General features: G+C 44.8%; 1 protein-coding gene across 3 annotated transcripts in view; it reads left to right on the top strand.

Annotated features, from left to right (window-relative positions):
• The window catches only part of RIMKLA (ribosomal modification protein rimK like family member A), a 36346-nt gene extending 17000 nt beyond the window's left edge, over positions 1 to 19346 (top strand). The window contains exons 3-6 of one of the 3 annotated variants that reach the window (XM_089894946.1): positions 2088 to 2174; positions 7287 to 7374; positions 8390 to 8593; positions 10448 to 10823. In XM_089894946.1, coding sequence (XP_089751072.1) covers positions 2088 to 2174; positions 7287 to 7374; positions 8390 to 8593; positions 10448 to 10718 — 650 coding nt within the window. In that variant the 3' untranslated portion in view covers positions 10719 to 10823. Of the gene's footprint in view, positions 1 to 2087; positions 2175 to 7286; positions 7491 to 8389; positions 8594 to 10447 lie in introns of all 3 variants that reach the window. The other 2 variants (XM_089894941.1, XM_022575430.2) reach the window with 2 other exon arrangements.
• Positions 19347 to 21433: the final 2087 nt, after the last annotated feature.

The following is a 21433-nucleotide window of genomic DNA, read 5'->3' as shown; positions in this document are numbered from 1 at the left end:
AAATGGTAAATTTTATGTTATGTATATTTTACCACAATAAAATAACAACATTTAATAAAAGAGGGTTCGAGAGGGAATCCTTTAGGGAATAGGAAAAGGAAGAAGGACCTATGCAAGAGGCCAAGTAAGAGCACCTGGAGAGTTGAGAACAGAAAGAAGAGAGATGACAGAAGCCAATGGAAAGAACATCCCAAGAAGGATGGTGTAATTAAAAGGGGTGTTTAATTCTGAGAGGATGCGTAACATACTCATGGAGATGTGTGTTGGATTTAGCAACAGGGAGTTCAATGAATACAGCTTCAGTTCAGCCATAGGGAGAAAAGCCAACTTGTCAAGGATGAGGAAGTGAATGGGAAGTGAGGAAATTGAAACCCTTTGAATAGCTTGACTGTAAGGATACAAGGTTGTAGTTAAGTGATGATGCAGGGTGAAGGAATGGGTTTTATTTGTTTAAGATGGGAGATTACTGAGCATGTTTAAAATGCTGCTGGAATTCTGAACTGAGAGGTTGAAGATACAGCAGAGAGGGGACACTTAATGGTGCAAGATCCCTGAGGAGGTGAGAGGGAAAGGGGTCTGAGGCACAGGTGCGGGGATGGCCTCAGATAAGCAGGACCCCTCTTGCACTGTATTATAAGGGAAGGACAAAAGGATGGCTAGAAAGGAGTTATATTTACCAGTGGGTGTCAGGAAGCTGGGAGTTCTCTTCTTATAAAATGTCCTCATTGTAAAGATGCCCCTGATTATCTACACTGCCTTTTCATGCTGCTTTATTTTTTTTTAATCATTAGCACTTTTGTGACAGGTCTTATTAGTACCCCAGAGTATTTTGCTTTGCAAAAAATTGATGAACTGGGCTTCCCTGGTGACGCAGTGGCTGAGAGTCCGCCTGCCGATGCAGGGGATGCGGGTTCGTGCCCCGGTCCGGGAAGATCCCACATGCCGCAGAGCGGCTGGGCCCGTGCGCCATGGCCGCTGAGCCTGTGCGTCTGGAGCCTGTGCTCCGCAGTGGGAGAGGCCACAACAGTGAGAGGCCCGCGTACTGCAAAAAAAAAAAAAAAATTGATGAACTACAGTATCACCTGTGGTAGGTAGAATAATGGTCCCCCAAAGATTAATATTCATATTTTTTAAATGAAGCCTTAAAGGAGTGTAGTGGAGCCAATTCGGGCTTTCAAGTCATGCCTTACCTTTGGGTGAGAAATATCCCAGGCTTGGCTTCTTTGGGTATTGGTTTTCTACTGCAGTACAACAATCTAACTTAGCAGCTTAAACAACACCCATTTATCATCTCACAGTTTCTGGAGGTCTGAAGTCCGGCCACAGCATAGCTGGACTCTTTGCTTAGGTCTCGCCAGGCTGAAATCAAGGGGCAGCTGGGCTGGGACCACATCTGGGGTCTGGGGTCTTCCAGGTTTACTGTTGGCATTCAGTTCCTTGTAGTTGTAGGACTGAGGTTCCCACTTACTTGCTGGCTGTTAACTGAGGGCCATTCTCAGCTCTTAGAGGCTGCCTGTTGGCCCTGTCACATGGACTTCTCTCCAGCGTGGCAGTTTGCTCCCTCAAGGCCAGCAGGAGAGTTTCTCTGATGCTTCACCTTCTTTTACAGGGCTCTCCGGATTAGGCCAGGTCCACCAAGAATCATCTCCCTTTTGATTAACTCAGAGTCAACTGATTTTTAGCCTAATTGCAGGAATGCTATCCCAGCATAGTCACTTGTCCCCCCTACACTCAGGAGAGGGGGTTATACAGAGCATGTACACCAGCGGGTAGGAATCTTGGGGGCCTTCTTAGAATTCTGCCTACCACAGCCAAGGTAAGGGAAAAATCCCTGCCCTGCCTGCAGGGTTGTCATGACGATTGCGTGAACTAGAGCATGTGAAGCCTCTGCCATGTGGAAGCACGTGATAATGCTGCTTTCCTGATCTCTCTGTTCCCACATTTTGTATGGCACTTGCACATTGCATGTCTGTCCGATGGAATGGGTCCACATTGCCTTAATCAGAGAGATGTGAGGCTTCCAAAGAATTCCCACAGAGTCCTGGACCATCAGCCTCACCTTCACTGACTTTTGCTTTTCTTGACAGGTGGGCATGAAGACTTTTCAAAAATGATCGATGAAGCCGAGCCGCTGGGCTACCCAGTCGTGGTGAAGAGCACGCGCGGACACCGGGGTCAGTGCCCCTCTTCCCGGGCTTCTGTTTGGGTCTCCTCTCTGCTCGGAGGAGACAGAGCTCCCCCTTGCGGAGCTTGTGGTGTAGTCTTTACTTCTGTCCCCTCCTCGCTGTCCGCACTGTCCTTGCTTTGTCCAGACCCTTCCCAGCCCTTCCCTGGACTCTGGCAGCAGACTCCTGACTTGATTCTGACTGGTTTCCCTAACTTCACTGCCAGTGCATCCTCTATTCATTGGGGGGAGCAATTTCTCTGAAACAGAGATCTCTTCTTGTCACTCACTTGCTGAAAAACCCTCCCAAGAACTGGTGTTGCCTATTAGATACTGTTTATATTCCTCACCGTGGCACTGAAGGCCCTGGACGAACAGCATCCATCTTCCTTTGCAGCTTTCTCTAGCCACGTGAACCCTCCATAATCCATTCCAGACTAGACCATGTATTCTGCTGTCTTTAAACCTCTGCTCTCTTCCCTTTGCTGGGAACGCCATCTTCCTCTGCCCTCTAGTGAACTTCTGCTCGGGCTTTAAGGCCAACTCCACGTCATTTCTTCTCTGTCCACATCCCTGGTCTCCTTCCCTCTCTTCCAGACAAAATTAATTGCCCTTCCCTTTGTGTTTCCGAAGCACTTCATCCATGCCGCTAGCATAGTACTACGGCTTATGACAGTTATAGATTTATGTGCCTTTTCCCCTTTTTGACTGTGAGCTGCTCAGGGGGTGGGAACCAGGTCCTGCCCATCTCTGTCTCCAAGACCTACTACAGTGCTCAAGACATAGTAGTTGAAGAGGACGTGTGCAGCAGAAAGCCATCCCCCTCCCTTGTGGTATGAGAGCGAGTGCCTCCTGATGATAGCCAGATGGCATCCTTAACTGCTCAGGGCATCTGGAATGAGAGGAGGTACCCTAATGGACATGGAATGAGCAGTTCCCATGAACTTGACACACTCACTGCTCTCGATCTCCATTGTGTAGAGAGTAGAGAAGTAGCACTTCAGGGCGATGGCTTCTGTGGCAGGTGAATGCCTGTCTGAGCCAAACGGAGGGAGGGGCCCACTCTGCCCTGAGTCAGGGAAGGCTTCGGTGGAAGAAAAGGAGACTTAAGTTGGAATGTGGAGTTTGAACTGGGTGAGCAACATACAGAAACAGGTGTGGGCAAAGCAACCTGGGAAAGGAAAGGGGTCCTGCTAAGAAGTGAGAGAAATGAGTTTGGGTGGCAAGATGGGGCTCCGAGTACAATTCACATGTACTACAGTGCAAAAATGCAATGTCTCGACTAGTTTTTTATTGTGGTAAAATATACATAAAATAAAATTCAGCTAATCTTTATTGAGTGCCCACAAAGTGCCAAGGAGATACAGAAAGGAACAGAACAAAAATTCCTGCCCTCCAGGAGCTCACGTTGTAGAAGGGAAAGACAGACAATAAACAAATTAAATAGAAGATATAGTATTTTTAGATGTTTTTAAAATTGAGATATAATTCACAAAACAAAAAATGTACCATTTTAAATTATATAATTCAGAGGATTTTAGTATCTTCACTCTTCTGTACAACCATTACACTATCTCATTCCATAACATTTCCATCACCCCAAAAAGAAACCCTGTACTTGTTAAAGGTCAGTCCCAATGGCCTCTCCCCTAGTCCCTGGCAACCACTAATCTGTTTTCTGTTTCTATGGCTTTACCTCTTTTGGACATTTCATATCGATAGAACCATACAATATGTGGCCTTTTGTGTGGGTTTCTCTGACTTAGCATAATGTTTGCAAGGATCATCATGTTGTAGCATGGATCAGTTTTTTATCCCTTTTTATGATTCAGTAATATTCTATTGTATGGATATGCCACATTTTGTTTATCCATTCATCTGTTGATGGACATTTGGGTTGCTTTACTTTGTGGCTATTATAAATAATGCTGCTATGAACATTCATGTACAAGTTTTTGTGTGAACATATGTCTTCATTTCTCTTGGGTGTACACCTAAGAGTAGAATTGCAGGGTCATAGGGTAACTCTGTGTTTAACTTTAGGGGAGCTGCCAAACTGTTTTCCACAACAGTTATGCCATTTTACATTCCCACCAGCAATGTATGAAGTTCCAATTTCTTCACACACTAAACAAAACTTTTATATTGGGTGTATTAATTTGCCTCGACAAATTATGCAAACAGTCACCATACCTCCACCATAAAAACAAGCCCCAAGCCACAATGCATGTTTTCCAAGCATTAGTAATGTGTGGGCCCACTTTATATATTTGTTTTTAAAGTCTTTTTTAAACTTGAAGTATAATTGACATGCAAACATTATATTAGCTTCAGGTGTACAGCACAGTGATTCGATATTTGTCTATATTGCAAAATGATCACAATAGGTCTAGTTAACAACATCTGTCACCACACATAGTTACATAATTATTTTCTCTTATTATGAAAACTTTTAAGATTTACTTTCTTAGCAACTTTTAAATGTGTAATTTGTTTTTATTATAGCCATCCTACTGGGTGTAAGGTGGTATATTATTATGGTTTTGATTTGTAGTTCCCTAATGACTAACGTTGAACATCTTTTCATATTATTGGCCATTTGTATATCTTCTTTGAAGGAATGACTATTCAAATCCTTTGCCCATTTTCCAGTTGGCTTATTGGTCTTTTATTGACTTTTTTACAGCTCTTTATATGTTGTGGCTACTACTGTCTTATCAGATACGTAATTTGAGCATGATGTTTTCCCACTCTGTAGGTCGTGTTTTCACTTTTTTGATAGTATCCTTTGATACACAAAAGTTTTAATGAAGTTCAATTTACCTGTTTTTTCCTTTGGTTACTTGTAGATGTCATTTTGTGCTTGCCTAATCCAGGGTCACACAGATTTACACCTATCTCTCCTCCTAAGAGTTTTACAGTTTTAGCCGTTACATTTGGGTCTTTGAGCCATTTTGAATTAATTTTTGTATATGGTGTGATGAAGGTCCAACTTCATTCTTTTGCCTGTGGATATCCAGTTTTCCCAGTATTATTTGTTGAAGAGACTGTTGGTTCCCCACTGAATGCTCTTGGAACTCTTGCCAAAAATCAAAAATTGACCATCTGTATGAGAGTTTATTCTGGGCTCTCAATTCTATTCCATTCATCTATATGTCTGTCCTTATGCCAGGCCACACTATCTTGTTACTGTAACTTGGTAGAAAGTTTTGAAATTGGGAAATACAAGTCCTCCAACTTTGTCCTTCTTTCTCAAGATTGCATTGGCTATTTGGGGTCCCTTGCATTTACATATGAATTTTAGTATCATCATATCGATTTCTGCAAAACAGGAAGTTGGAATTTTGGTGGGGATTGCACTGAGTTTGTAGATCAATTTGAGGAGTATTGCCATCTTAACAATATTTATCTTCCAATTTCTGAACATGGAATGTCTTTCCATTTATTTCAATCTTTAAGTTCTTTCAAATATTTTGTAGTTTTCAGTGTATAAGTCTTGAGCTTCTTTGGTTAAATGTATTCCTAAGTTTTTTTTATTCCTTTTGATACTATTGTAAATGGAATTGTGATCTTAATTTTATTTTCAGATTGGTCGTTGCTAGTGTAGCACACACATCTTAGGGAAAATGGATAGGGAGTAAACAAAGTCACAGCATTTGTTAGGCTCTAGTATATGGAAATAAATCTAAAGAAGGCAGTGGACTCATGCAGGCTATGCCTTTGAGAAAGTTACTAATCTTGTGGACCTTTATTTTCCTCTTCTGTAAAACAAAAATAACTATCCTTGTCCTAATGGCTTCATAGAGCTAGTATGAAGTGTAAGAGAAATAATTTTTTTAAAAAATAAAGTGTTTGGCCCACAGTAGATGATTAACTAATCTTAGTGCCCTTCCCCCTGCCCAGTTTTTTTCCTCCTTGCTTTAAAACTGTAGCTCCTTTATTAACTGCAGACTAAGCCCCATATTAGAACCTCTGTGCCAGGAACCAAGGAACAAAGTCCATATTTTTAGCCCCCATCTCTGCTGAAAATCCTACCTACGTCCAGAGAATCCCCAGTGCCTATCATTGAATCCCAGCCATCTGCTGCCAGATGCCAGACCTCCTGGTGCCAGATGTCCAATGTTTGAGACATGTTTTGGAGGTTACTTTTTGGTCTTATATGCCACTAGGGGCTGATATCCATCCCTCTTTTTATTAAGACTTCAGAAATGTCCCACTCTTTTTAAGGTGGTGACACATATCTTAGGAAAACCATCTCTTTTTTCCATGTTTGCTAACAAGAAGGATCAGGGTATGGTATGTCAGGTTTACAGAGCAAACCTGTCAGGGCCCCCTGCTCATATCTGTTAGCTAATATGCAAATGGAAAAGCAGATGCCAAATAATTGCAAAAGCATAAGTGATTCAAGCAGAAAATACAGAATTTGGAGTCAAGAAGGAATGCTTTGCCCAGAGATCAATAGAAGTATGGATCATTCCTTTCAGAATTAAATGGGTATAGCCAAATAATAAGTTTCTTATGTTTAAAAGGAGGAAGCACGTCTGGCAGTGGCTCCCTCTTTGAACTCCCATAGTATTTTGCACAGACCTCTCCTGATGCTATATCAGGCTGTGTCGTTATCTTTTGTGGGTCTCTCTCCATCTTGACTGGGAATTCCTCTAAAGTATGTTCAATTAGTTATGTTCTGTAAGCATTGATTGACACTTGCTTTGTGCATCGAGCCTAGTGTGAGGTGTGAGGATTTAGAAAAAAAAGTGAGTGAGACATGGACTCTACCAAATCAGCATGCTGGGGTGATAGGCGGTGCTGACTGTTTCTGGAACCGAATTGACTAGATCCCTAGGAATTTATTTTGGCCTCTTCTGGGCGTTTCTGGAATACATTTTGATTTCATTTTGAAAAAAGAGTTGTGAAAGGAGAAGGACCTGAGTAAAACCCAGAAAAAAATGAGGTTCGACGGCCATTTGATAAGACGCAAGAGTCGATTCAGAGAAATTGAAGGGGCCACAGTGAGGCGAGTTGGGAAAGAATGGATTACTCTGGACCTGGAGGTGGGATGGCAAGGACTGCGCTCAGAGGCTTCTCTAACTACTTCTCTTGCTCTTGGTCTTTCTTCTTAAAGGAAAAGCTGTTTTTCTCGCAAGAGATAAACACCACCTCTCAGACATCTGCCATGTGATCCGCCACGATGTGCCCTACCTGTTCCAGAAGTACGTGAAGGAGTCCCACGGAAAGGATATCCGGGTGGTGGTAGTAGGTGGCCAGGTGATAGGCTCTATGCTTCGCTGCTCCACAGACGGACGGATGCAGAGCAACTGCTCTCTCGGTGAGGCACGAAAGCTCAGTCGGACTATTGGTCAGGGGAGGCCACCAGGGTTTTCCATTAGGATGTTTGCACCCAGCCAGTGAATGTGTCTCGATCCCTCCTATCTGGTCAGACCGTCTGCAAGGCGCCAGGATCACAGAGAGGAATTAGAAACAAGCCCTTTCCCTTAGCAGCAAGCAGTCCAGGAGGGTGACAGGTGGGTGTAAGTGCCATGACGGAGGTCAGGCCAGGGATGTCAGGACACTGAGATTTGAACCCTGTCCCGTAGGTGTTAGGACTTGGCAGCCAGCTTTAAACAAGGGAGTGACATGAGGATTGGTGTTTGAGAAAAACTGACATCTGGGAAGAGGATGGATTGAAGGCATGAGAGGGAGGCAGGGAGTTGAGTTTGGAAGCTGTGGCAATAGCTCAGGCAAGAAGTAAGGAGAGTCTCAACTAAGGCAATGGGAAACTCCCTGGCAATCCAGTGGTTAAGACTCCGCGCTTTCACTGCTGAGGGCTCGGGTTCGATTCCTGGTCCAGGAACTCCAGCAAGCCATGTGGTGCCGCCAAAAATAATAATTAAAAAAAAAAAAAAGAAACTGAAAAATAAAGCTATGGCTGGAGACATAGCATATTCTGCTTTTCCATTGTAATTGAAGATTGTGTTTCTTGTTTCTTTTGAAAATTGTGTTTTTCTTATATGTTTGACGTTATTAGAAAGCTGCAGTTTATGTCTGGGTCAAATGCACAACCTCATCCCATTAACCTGTTGATAAAGCTTGTTTTCAGCCTTGGTGCATGGAGATGGTCCCGGGGGAATGGGAGTGTTCATCTTCATCACAGAAGTCTGTTGTCAGCCTCATGAGTGGAATTTGTATGTTGGTCATGTGAAAAGGTACCCAGTTGTTATTTCCTAGATCGCCAGATGAGTATATACCAAGTCTGGTGACTAATGAAGAGGCTGAAACACCAATCTGGTCCTTCTTCCTGAGAGTGATTGAGCAGCCTCCCCAAGTGGACTCCAGGGTAGAGGCTGACAGCCTAGCGATTAATGAGAGTCCTTGCCCTTGGGCAGCTTATGGTCCAGTAAAGGAGAAGACGCGTAAACAGATCATCGTAAGGTACTGTGACTAAAGCGCTGTGATAGAAGCAAATGCTAGCCTCAGGTTGACACAGTGCTAAGTACCTAATATATTATCTCATTTAATTTTCATGGCAATCCCATGTCTTACCACAGTATCGAACCTTATGTATTATCAGTTTGTCTTTTTCAGTCAGCTCACAAAATCCATTCTTTGGGGACTTCCCTGGTGGTCCAGTGGTTAGGACTCTACACTTCCACTGCTGGGGCCCTAGGTTCGATCCCTGGCCAGGGAACTAAGATCCCGCAAGCCATACGGCCAAAAGAAAAAACAAACAAAAAAATCCATTCTTTAACTAGAAACTATTGTAATTTATCCATATTCCTTTTTTTGATGAGCTGTTTTAAAGCTGTTCAGTAGCCTTTTCCTCACACCATGTAATAGATGGTGGAGGGGCAGAGTTAAGGTAAAGCCATTAGTTCCTGAGAATACAAGTGTTAAGTCTTTGCAAAGAGACTAAAGGAAGACAATTAAATCTGAGGTCTTAGCTTTTTAACAGGTAAGGGCAATCAGACTCTCTCTGACCTCGGTATGAGATTTTTGTCTCACAGGCCTCTCTCTTCTTAGAAAATAATAATTTTGTTTCTTCTAATTTCTAAAAGGAATTCATTCTCAATGTAGAAAATACAGCAAAGTCAAATGCAAAACGATATTTATCATTAATCCCGCCGTCTAGAGACAACCAATGTTAACATTTTGGTGTCGTTTCTGATGATGTTCTTTTGCATAATTACGGTCATACTGTACAGCCTTTAATCCTTTTAAGTATTTTCCCATGTGGTCACGAACTCTATCATTTTTAGTAATGATTGTGAACTATGCTGCTTTCCTCTACTGTGAGCTAATTAGATTATAATTTTTCATTTACTCGTCCACAAATATCGAGTGCCTACTATGTACCAGTATTTTGACTTTCCAGTATTTTAAATGACTGCCATCAGCATCTTTGTGCATAAGCTTTTTTCCCCAATATATAAGATTATTTCCTTCGTGGTGGGATGACTGGGTCAGAGGATATAAACATTTTTTAAACTCTAGGAAAAAAACAATCATATTACTTTCTCAAAGGGTGTCCTGATTTCCATCCAGACCTTTTGCTGGTAATAAAAATGCCCATCCTGCTGCCCTTCCCCGACATCCCTCACCTCTCTTCCTTGAAGGGTCATTTGACTCATTAGTCCAGTCGGTGCCTGGTGTTGTTGCCAAAATTTGGCCTCCGTACACTGGGGCCAGATTAAATCTCAGAGACAGAGTTTTGGTGAAGTATCATGGAAAGGAACAGCTTTATTGCTTTGCCAGGCAAAGGGGGCCACAGTGGGCTAATGCCCACAGGACTGTGTGTCCTGCCCTGGAGGGGGTAGTGAGGAGTCTTACAGTGTTCACGGAGCAGGGCGTGGTCAGCTCGTGGGCATTCTTCTGATTGGCTGGTGGTGAGGTAATGGGCTCTCAGCGTCATCAACCTTCTGGTTCCAACCGGTCTGGGGTCTCCGTGCTTGTGGGTAGCATACATTTAACTTCTTCCACCTGCTGGGGGTTTCAGTATCTGCAAAACAGCTCACAGGACGTGGCTCAGAATATTATCTGCAGTCCTTGAGGAAGAACTAAAGGTCCTTGACTTTGTTTAATGGCTAAAGTATTATTATCTTATCTTGCTTGACTGTTTTCCTTTCTTTCCGCATTTTCTCACTTCTCTGATTAAATTTATTCTTTGACTAAAGTTTTTCTACGACAAAGGGCAGGCAGAGGATATGGGTAGGGGTCTCTTCTGGGAAGGCCTTATACGGTCCTGCTCGGTTACAGTGTCACCATTACATCACTGCACTTTCCCCACAGGTGGCGTGGGCGTCATGTGCCCACTGACAGAACAAGGCAAGCAGCTGGCTATCCAGGTGTCCAACATCCTGGGCATGGACTTCTGTGGCATCGATCTCCTCATCATGGACGATGGCTCCTTTATGGTGTGCGAAGCAAACGCCAACGTGGGTTTCCTAGCCTTCGACCAGGCCTGCAACTTAGATGTGGGTGGGATCATTGCAGACTACACCATGTCTTTGCTGCCCAACAGGCAGACCGGGAAGATGGCTGTCCTCCCAGGACTATCTAGTCCCAGGGAGAAGAAAGAGCCAGACAGCTGTGCTTCAGCTCAGGGAGTCACAGAGAGCGTCTACGCCATCAACAGCGGGTCTACCTCTAGCGAGAGCGAGCCTGAACTGGGAGAGATCCGGGGGTCCTCAGCAAGCACAGCGGGGGCCCCGGCCCCCATGCTGCCCGACCCTGGCTACAACATTAACACCAGGATTGCTTCAGAATTAAAACTTAAGTGAATTCCTGCTTTTTGGCAGCATTGAAACCAAATCCTACTGCTTCCCTAGTAGTTTTGAGTGAATAAAATCTGGACTACTGTGATTTCATTTGCACAGAAACTAGAAATCCCATCTGGGCACTCAGCATTCTTTCTAACGATGATTGAAGCAAATGGCCTAGCTTTGTGGTTTTTATAAACACTAATATAAAAACCCTCACCGAGAACAACATCCTGACTGATGGATTTGAGACCGATGTCTGCTGCAAGCAATTGGATGTTACGGCTGACTCTGTGCTGTGCTTCTGGCTTTTAGCAGTGGAGCCCATTAACTCAACGGCTCCTGGAAATACTGTACAAAAGAGCAACCACCGGACAGAGGCACGTGCAGAAGAGGTGGAATGTGACTGCAGTTGTGTGCTCTTCATTAAGTGTGTGTGTGTGTGTGTGTGTGTGTGTGTGTGTGTGAGAGAGAGAGAGAGAGAGAGAGAGAGAGATGCTCGGAGTATACACAGTCCCAGTGCTATTAGAGAATCAGTCTCTGCTCCCCATCAATCACCATCTTGACCATATTTCTCTGACACTCAGGATATGGTGTTTTAAAGGGAGCTTCCTCCTTAGCATCTTCAATGAAGCACTTTGTAGAAAGTGAAATTGAGTGTCCTTTGACTTCATTCGTTGGCAAACATCCTGCTCTGTAACTGGGGCTTTCTACAGATTGCTTTGCCACTCCAAATATATAGATCCTGCTTCAACTAGCGCCAGCCCCAGCAGCCTCTTGCACCTTTGCTGCCTTTGGCCTCAGCTGGAAATGCACTTCAGTGACCTAGTGGCCACACACTTTCTTCCTTAAGCATGCACTAGAACACCATGGACTTCTTTTCAATAGACTGTTCACTTGACATTAGAAGCGAGTGGGTTTTTAATCCTAGAAAGCTACTGGAAGATAATCATTTCCCCCTCTCTTCTACTGAAACTTTACATAATTAGCTATAGGAGATTTTCTTGTATGAGTCGGTGTTGTGAGCCTGTTGGGTAGCTAGAGCCATTGGAAACACTCCAATCCCCTTGACATACTAGTCTTACCCAGGTTCCAGAGACCTGTCCTTACCCACTTTTCCACACTGGGGAGACTCAGGTATCAGGAATAACTCATTGCACATTTGGTGGGGGGATGGGGGTGGGGGGAGTGGACAATGTAGACATGACACCAAGTGCTTTTCACTTTAACTCTTCCAGCAGTAGATGATGACGCTGCCCTTGGGAGAAGTCACGGACATGGAGCGTTTCATTTCTGCTTCTGTGAAGTATGACAAAAATGAGCAAGGCTACCTTTTTAACCAAATACACTAGAACATATGCACTCAAGAGTCAACATGGGGCTTCCCCGGTGGCGCAGTGGTTGAGAGTCCACCTGCCGATGCGGGGGACACGGGTTCGTGCCCCGGTCCGGGAAGATCCCACGTGCCACGGAGCGGCTGGGCCCGTGAGCCATGGCCGCTGAGCCTACGCGTCCGGAGCCTGTGCTCCGCAACGGGAGAGGCTACAGCAGTGAGAGGCCCGCGTACTGCAAAAAAAAAAAAAAAGTCACCATGATTGTACTTATTTCCCTGGGAGACCTTACTCTTGAGCTGTGATGTTGCATGTACCAAGAGCACTAAACTTCCTCTTTGGAGTTACCTTTGAAGCCATGCAAGAAAAGAGGCCTCATAACCTTATAGTCAGACCTCGTTTTTTTACACCACCCTTCCCCAGAGTTCATCCCGAGCTCCATCACCCATTTTATTGATCAGACTTATCTTCTAATGCTCTTTGGCTGTTAAAAAATATCATTCCTCAAAAGAATAAATCTACCCTTAAAAGACAAAGACTTATCAATGTTAAGGATGCTTACAAGTGGACAGTTTCCAAGGAAGGTTCTAGAAATGTTATGCGTAAGGTCAGCTTCCCTGGACTAAAAATACATCTTCCCAACGTGACCAGTTTGAAGGCAACAACACCCATTCGGGTGTACGAATTCCTGTACTTATTCTGCCGTAAATGTAAAATGTGTATAAAGTCACAAACTATTCCATTTTTTCCACAACACATTTAAATAGAAATTGGCTTTGAAAATACTGTGGCTAAAATCAGATCTCACCAAGTAACTGAAACTGAAAAGCGTTTGGCACCATGCGATGGAGATGTTGCACTACACAGTAGTAGTTTAAATACAGTCAACATAGGGTGCATGCCACTGAACTGTAATTCCAGTCGTGTGTCTGTACAGTTGAAAAACGATAATCCTTCACCTTTATATAGGTTAAGACATGTACCTTACCTTTACCACTCAGGGTGGGTTTAGAAGGATGGTCCTAGGTCTGTTCTCGTTGGATTTGGCCAGATGCTTTCTACGTAAACCTCTGAACCAAGTGATGACTTTCTGGAAGCTGCATTCACTCCTTCCCACAGTTTAGTGTAAGCCCAGTCTCTCCACTTTACCTAAATAGATGCTAGTGAGCCCCATCCTGAGCACAGCAGCTAGAGGGTGCTTCCAGGCTTGTCAAAGGGGGCCCGTTTTCCAGCCGCCAGTGACATCTGTCGTCATTGGCATCATTGCTTGGAACCCTGTCTAGAGAGCTGGGGCGCAGCTGGATCATAGCCTCCCTCCGGGATTTCCCATACTGGCTGTGGGCCCTGTGAGCCTCAGCCAGGTGGCTGGGCCACACTCGTCACAGCTGCCCACAGGGCCTGCTGGAAGGAACATGGGGCACAGAGCCAGATGCCGGTTCTGGTTCTCCCCTAAAATAGCTGATTAACCTTATACAATCAAGTTGACTCTGTGCCTCGATTTTTCCATTCTCCTGCTCTGGGAGATGCCTATTCTATTTAGCTCTTGGGGCGGGTGTTTTGAGGTTGGAGTTAATTAATGAAACTGTACATTGCGTGGGAGGTGGTAGAAGGACGCCTCCCACATCTGGTTTTTAGCAGTTTCCTATCACCCCTCCTCTGGGGGAGTTAAAGAGGCCAGAAATTCTTGGCATTAGCACACTAAACAGTGGTAGAGGGCCTGAAAAAGGATACAGCTTCTCAGAGGGTTATGACCTGAAAGACGTAAGGCTCTTAGTGTATTCAGCCTTCTGGATGGATTGTATCTAACCTGAAACTCTTGACTCTCGTGTATCAACTGACAGTCTTCCTCATGTAACATAAATTGCAGTGTCTGTATACAGTCTTCCCATTGTCTGGTAGTAGCATCTTGAAACTGGTCAGAACTTGAATGCCAATAGCTCAGTCACTCAGAATATATATAACTTTGCACTTGGGAAAAATGTCTTCATGCTGTTTGTCTGATTGCTGAGGGGTATGGGGTTCCCCCGGAAGGTGGATTTGGGGCTTGAGGATCTGATCAACAATATAAGTGGATCTTAAGCCATTAGTGTCACAATTGCAGACTCAATTCTCCCAGCTCAGAGGGAATTCCATGAACGTTGGGGATGGGCGAGGAGGAAGGAGAGGAGAGGAAGGTCTGGGATAGTTTTGTGACATTTCAGGGGAAGAAATAAGTCGGGATCATCTGGAATTCTAGTGGGAAGGAGGAAGACATGGCTCTTCCGTGGGTTGTTTGAATGAAAGAATTGTGAATATATATTGCTTATAGAGATAGGGGTCTTTAAAACTATTCTGTATAAAGAAAATGAGTTGCATGGATTCTCATCCACCTCAGCGGAAGTAAGAGAGACATACCTCATCCCCCCTTTTTAAAATAATTAATTAATTAATTTTTTTTTTTTAAACCTCAAAGACAATTTATTTATTTTTGGCTGTGTTGGGTCTTCGTTTCTGTGCGAGGGCTTTCTCTAGTTGTGGCAAGCGGGGGCCACTCTTCATCGCAGTGTGCGGGCCTCTCACGATCGCGGCCTCTCTTGTTGCGGAGCACAGGCTTCAGACGCGCAGGCTCAGCAGTTGTGGCTCACGGGCCTAGTTGCTCCACGGCATGTGGGATCTTCCCAGACCAGGGCTCGAACCCGTGTCCCCTGCATTAGCAGGCAGATTCTCAACCACTGTGCCACCAGGGAAGCCCCCCCCCCTTTTTTTTTCATCTTTTTTCATGAATTTTTTTTTTAAATGGAGTATAGTTGCTTTACACTGCTATGTCAGTTTCTGCTGTACAGCAAAGTGAATCAGCCATATGTATACATGTATCCCCTCTGTTTTGGATTTCCTTCCCATTTAGGTCACCACAGAGCACTGAGTAGAGTTCCCGGTGCTATGCAATAGGTTCTCATTAGTTATCTGTTTTATACATAGTAGTGTATATATGTCAATCCCAATCTCCCAATTCATCTCACCCTCCCCTTCCCACTTTGTTCTCTACCTCTGTGTCTCTATTTCTGCTTTGCGAATAAGATTATCTGTACCATTTTTCTAGATTCCGCATATATGCGTTCATATATTTGTTTTTCTCTTTCTGACTTACTTCCCTCTGTATGACAGTCTCTAGGTCCATCCATGTCTTTGCAAATGATGCAATTTCATTTCTTTTTATGGCTGAGTGATATTCCATTGTATATATGTACCACATCTTCTTTATCCATTCCTCTGTTGATGTACATTTAGGTTGCTTCCATGTCCTAGCTATTGTAAATAGTGCTGCAGTGAACAATGGGTGCGTGTGTCTTTTTGAATTATGGTTCGCTCAGGATATATGCCCAATAGTGGGATTGCTGGGTCGTATGGTAGTTCTGTTTTTAGTTTTTCAAGGAACCTCCATACTGTTCTCCATGGTGGCTGTATCAACTTACATTCCCACCAACAGTGTAAGAGGGTTCCCTTTTCTCTGCACCTTCTCCAGCATTTGTTGTTGTAGATTTTTTGATGATGGCCATTCTGACCAGTGTGAGGTGATACCTCATTGTAGTTTTCATTTGCATTTCTCTAATAATTAGTGATGTTGAGCATCTTTTCATGTGTTTGTTGGCCATCTGTATGACAAACTATACAAACAGCTCATGCAGCTCAATATCAGAAAAACAAACAACCCAATTGAAAAATGGGCAGAAGACCTAAACAGACATTTCTCCAAAGAAGACATACCTCATCCCTTCTTTAAGTCCTGATGAAGGCTGATCTTGAGAACCAGCTCTGAATGTAAATTAGAGGAAGGTTGAAGCAGCTAGCTGTGGGGGAGGGGGGGTGGTTCCACGATCACTCAAGTAACAGCTGACCCTCCCGGAAGTTAATGACCAGAATACCATGTGCAGGCGATCACAGAGCCATGTCGGAGGGTGAGTCCAAAGTCAGTGAAACAGCCTAATAATTTCCTGTGCACCTGGAGGTGAGGCTTCTATCTGCTGTCAGTCTTTGCTGATTTTTTGGGAAGAGCCCTGACAGCAGCCTTCTTGTCACTGTCCCTGGAGTTAGCGTTCCTAGATCTGCCTCTGTAGCCTAATAGAAAACCTGCTGCTGTTTATGACTGCTTCTGAGACTCCTCAGATCAGATCATGGCTTAAACTGTTGTCACCTGGAAGACCACCATCTCAGGCATATGTTGTCTTAATCCTTTCTTAAAACCGTATTATGCTTCCATTCCAAATCTGTGGTTAGACTGCAGCCTTCCCTTCTAAAACTCACACAGCTGAGTATGAAAACCTCGTCCCTTCTAGCCTTTCCATTTCCTTCTCCAGGTGCATTTCCCCTGCTGACCAGTGGCACTGCTCTGGGCCCCGTGCTGGCAACGCAACACTGTTGGGTAGTCTTGCTCTGGCATTGCATATTCACTAGGGCTCTGAGGCAACCCTAAGAAGGTCACCCGTCAAGCCAGATTTGAGAGCACAGGAATAGCAACACTTTGGAATCAGTTCAGTCCCTGTTTTATGGATGGGACTCTGAATCCCAGAGGCCAAGGTCACTTAGCTAGTCAGCAGCAAGGCTGGGACCCAGGCAGTCTGGTTCGCAACCGGTGTGGCATACTGCCAGAGGTGGCTCTGTTCTTCCATGGCGTCCAGCACTGCTGCCATCCTGGACCCACCCTGTGCCCATCCCCCTTCTGCTGAGCCTCTGCTCTGGATCAACATGGTGCCTGCTGTGAAGGATTCAGCTCTTGGATGGCTTTTAGGTAAGAGCCCCAAAGGCGTAGATAAGATTTTCTGGTGTGTGCTGGCTCATGGCCTGTGCCTCCTGTAGACCAGCCAAGACCACATAGCCTCACATTACGCCATCAGTGATGGGATGTGAGAGAAGGCCCCTGCCAAGCTGACTGAAGGCTTCCTTGGCCCCAGTTTGGTTCGTGTTCCCTCACTGCAGAATGTCTTGGATTTGCGGAGGCCTTCGTGGGCCTCCATGGAGGCCAAGGGCTTGAAGGTCCCAAATGTCTCCCGTCAGGCACACCTGAGGGGGAATCCTGATTGATACACATGTTAGCTACAATCAGCCACAATGTCAAAGTCTTCCTCCCTCTCGCAGTTCCACAGTGCATCCCCCTTGCAGCCGGCCACTAGGGGCACTCTTCCCTGTTGTAGCCCATGGGTCAGCTGAGGACCCCCTGCCCCTTGAGATCCAGAGAAGTCTGATAACTGGGCCTTTGGATCTCTGTGATTTCTAAGGGGCTTATATCTCGGCAGTCATTGCTGACTCCAGACTTCCGCTACCTCATTTTAAGCAACAATCATGTCTCATCCCTTCACCGCATCGGCTGAGACAGGCTCGGTTCCTGTCCCCGCTTCCACACACACCAAAATTCAAATGAGTCAGTGTGGGAGTGTGTGCCTGTGTGTGTTCCAGTGATGTGGGAGGAAACGGGAGACGTGGCAGCAACGCAGACGTGGCAGCAATGCAGGCATTGCAGCAATGCAGACGTGGTACCCCCATTCATAAAATGTTCTTCTGTACTCTACAGAGGAATCCACTCACCTTCCATTCCATGTGGTACCTGACTCCCTTCTCAGGACAAACTAAATCCGCGTATGTTCTCATGGACGGCAGCATAGCCATTCCTTTTCCTAATATGATTCCTGCCAACACCTCTACCTTCAAGATTTCACCTTCTATCACGGATGGCTTATTAAAGGCATTTTCCTAAGCAAAGACCACTCCCTCCTCAAGAAGAACTCAAGTGCCATCCCTTAGGGTGATATATTTTTCATTCCCACTACCCTAGCCAGGCATGGCAACCACCATAATCACCACTAGCTGTTGGGGTCATCATGCTTTATGGAAGGCAACACGGATTGATGTAAATGGTGCTAGTTTGGGTTAGCCCCGGTTCAAATCCTGACTTGATAACTTATGGCTTATGTGACCTCAGGAAAGTCACTTAATCTTGCTTAACCTTTGCATCATCACCTATAAATGTGATAAATAAACACAATCTTGAATGTGAAGCTCTTAACCACAAGTCTGGCTTTCAGCAGGTTCCTTTCCTCTTGCTTTCTCCACTGTCAGCAATCCCAAACAGCTCCCGCCTGTGATCATGGCTCAGTGCCAAGGGATAAAAGCTGGCAGACAGCAGCTTTACAGCTGGAAAAAGAGATGCGGGGGAGGGAGGGGATAGGACTGGTGGCTGCTTAAGCATGCTGCGGTTTAGGCTTAATGACTGAAAGGTCCCATCCTTCCCTGAGATTCTGTGATGCTCTAGTGTAAGATATAGGGGGTGTATCTGGCTTAGAAAAGTCCTGGAGGAAAGGCTGCCTCAGACACCTGGGAGGCTGGAGAGTGGAGGAGCAGCGTGACCTTGTATGATTTAGCACCTGGTTTCTCTGGCTCTTCCTGTATGAGGTTTGCTGGCTTTGCATCAAATGGAAGGAGGAGGTGCCAGGGATTTGAATTAAATCTGTCAAACAGAGGGTGAGGGGAGTGCAGAAGGCTGGGGGGCGGGGGCGCGGAGCTGTGCAGGGAACTCTGATAGCCCAACAGCACCATCTGGACTTGGCAGGGATGACAGCCCTGAGAGCAGATGGAACTAGCCAATAAAACAGCTGAAATTTTGCTGTCCTGGGCCTGTCCCGAGTCGGACCCCCAGAATCTTCTATTTAGAAGGAACACTGCTCTACTATAAGTGGAGAGCTGCGGTTCTTAGTCTAGAACTAATAAAGGTCTTCGTGAAGGCAAGACCAGGCAGGTGGCTGGTTTGTTTAGTCCCACCTGGAGGTCCCCAGAGTACCAGTGTTGTGGTGGAGCCGGCTTGGACCAGCCCATGAGAGCGGATTGGTCCAGTTTCAGGAATTTTGTGGGCTGGTTGTTAGATGCAGCCACAATTAAAAATTAAATTATAGGGCTTCCCTGGTGGCACAGTGGTTGAGAGTCCATCTGCCGATGCAGGGGACACGGGTTCATGCCCTGGTCCGGGAAGATCCCACATGCCGCGGAGCGGCTGGGCCCGTGAGCCATGGCCGCTGAGTCTGCGCCTCTGGAGCCTGTGCTCCGCAACGGGAGAGGCCACAATAGTGAGAGCCCCGCGTACCGCAAAAAATAAATAAATAAATAAATAAATAAATAAATAAATAAATAAATAAATAAAATTATATAAACCTAAAATTAAAGTATATTAAAAATATAGGTAATAAATATTCAAAACTTATCACTTCCTAATTATTTTTATTACCTTTTACTATTATCTGTGCTCCTGAGGTTATTGACATCTGTTGTATTTGTACAGTGGAAATGCCATATAATTGTGTGCAACTGAGCATCTGTTCCCAACTGCATTGTTCAGTGACATCACATTGGTAGTTTGAAGTCAGCCATGGAGGGAATATTTACCCCACAGAGATGGGCAAACACTATATAACAAGTATCTCCCCTGGAGAGCTACCTGTTAAACATTTACCAGCACACCAGTGCCACTGGGTAACCAAGAAAGAAACTGGTACACCGATGCATTAAAACATCTCAATTCCAGGGAGGTAGCATGTGTGATGGATTTCTCAGAAGCCAGTGTCCTATTATAATGTGCAGAACTGACTTGAAGAAAAACGCTTGAAAACACTGCTTCTCTGCCTGTTCTGTCTTCCTCTGTTTTCACACATGAGAAATCTTTTTGGTTTGCTCCTAAACTTAGTGATCTTTGAGGCTGTGTCTCACCTGTGGGCTGTACTTCAGCTAAGTTCCCCCCAGGAAAGTGAATTGTAGTTTTTCCTGCCTAATTGGCAAACTGAAAACGTGCTGTGAAGAATATATCTTAACTAGGCACCCAAAGAGCTCATTTCCAAGTGGTTTGAACAGCAATAAGAATGTTAACTTCTCCCACAGAGAAGAAATCATTTCTAAATGATTGTTTTGCTGGTTTTGCTTTTTATTAAAATTATTACCATGGAACAGAAGGCTTTGTTTGCCTTTGTCCCCCAAACTCTGTCCCTTTTGGTTGTTCTTTTTCAGTAAGTATCACGCTGAATCTACATTTTATTATTTTCATATCATAAAATGAGGAAAAGCCTTCATAGAAACTTCATCCTATTCACTTGCACACCAGCTGCATTCTGAAAAACCATAATTTTCCTTTCAAATGCAGAGTGCTGTCTGAATTGTAATATTGCCAACTCTCAACTGTCAAGATGATGGAGGAAAATACTAATGCAGATGGTATGAGCTTGTCGTGGGCCTGCTCAGCATGCTCTCCCGGACTGACTTTACAATGAAGATTCAAATAGCAAGTGAGAGCTTGCTGTGTGTAAGAATGGCTGTGTGGTGCAGGAAGGATCCCAGGGGACTGGAAAGATTTGGGTCCCCACCGGAAGAGCCATTCGACTTTGTCTGCATGACATTTCAAAAGGCTTCCTGGGAGAAGCAGTGCTAAGGCCTTTAGGAACTAACTCCGATCAGCACCAGGCCTGAGACCCTTGAACAAAGGCTGTTTCTCAACTTGTGAGGGTCAGGGAGCCCACCCTGAGGTCAGAGAGTCACAGGGATGACGCTTCTTTGTTGCAACCAGGGATGCTACTCTGTTGTACCGCTCATACTGTCCTTCAACCCAAACACTGGGGAGTGTGACCTGTATTTCTTTTTTATTCTATTGATATATGAAATTCTGCAAACTACACAAAAGTCGAGAGGATGGTTTAGTAAAGTCCTCAAATTTTAAATTATCAAAATTTTCTATTTTTACTGCATCTACCTACTTCTTCTTCTTAAGCATTTAAAAACAATTTCCGCACACCATATCTTTTCTCCCCTGCACACTTCAGCAGGCGTCTCATTTTAAAAAGAGATTTCCTTATGCCTTTACCACGTATAACAAAATTAACAGTAATTCCTTGACAGCATCTAATTCCCAGTTCATATACGCTTCCCCCAGTTGTCCCAAAAGAACTGCATTTACGGCATTGTAGACCAGTGTGTTTGGTGGGGCCCGAGGTCCTTTGAGAAGGGCGGTGACTGCTTCCCCACCATCCTGACTGTCAGCAACCATGCTGACAGGGCACCAGTAGAAAGATCTTTAGGCTGGCTACAGACACCGTCCCCAGTTGCTAGATCTTGGGATTTCCTCTCCCGAAGGAATAAGCCTATGAGACTTCCTCTTCTGTCTTCCAGGGTTCCACGGT

This window comes from Delphinapterus leucas, chromosome 1, assembly GCF_059928025.1.
Source record: "Delphinapterus leucas isolate spDelLeu-1000000601 "Yukka" chromosome 1, BTC_Dleu_Yukka2, whole genome shotgun sequence".
In the NCBI taxonomy this organism is placed as follows: Eukaryota; Metazoa; Chordata; class Mammalia; order Artiodactyla; family Monodontidae; genus Delphinapterus; species Delphinapterus leucas.
The sequence above is the reverse complement of the archived record's forward strand: the minus strand, read 5'-3'. Positions and strand labels throughout refer to the sequence as shown.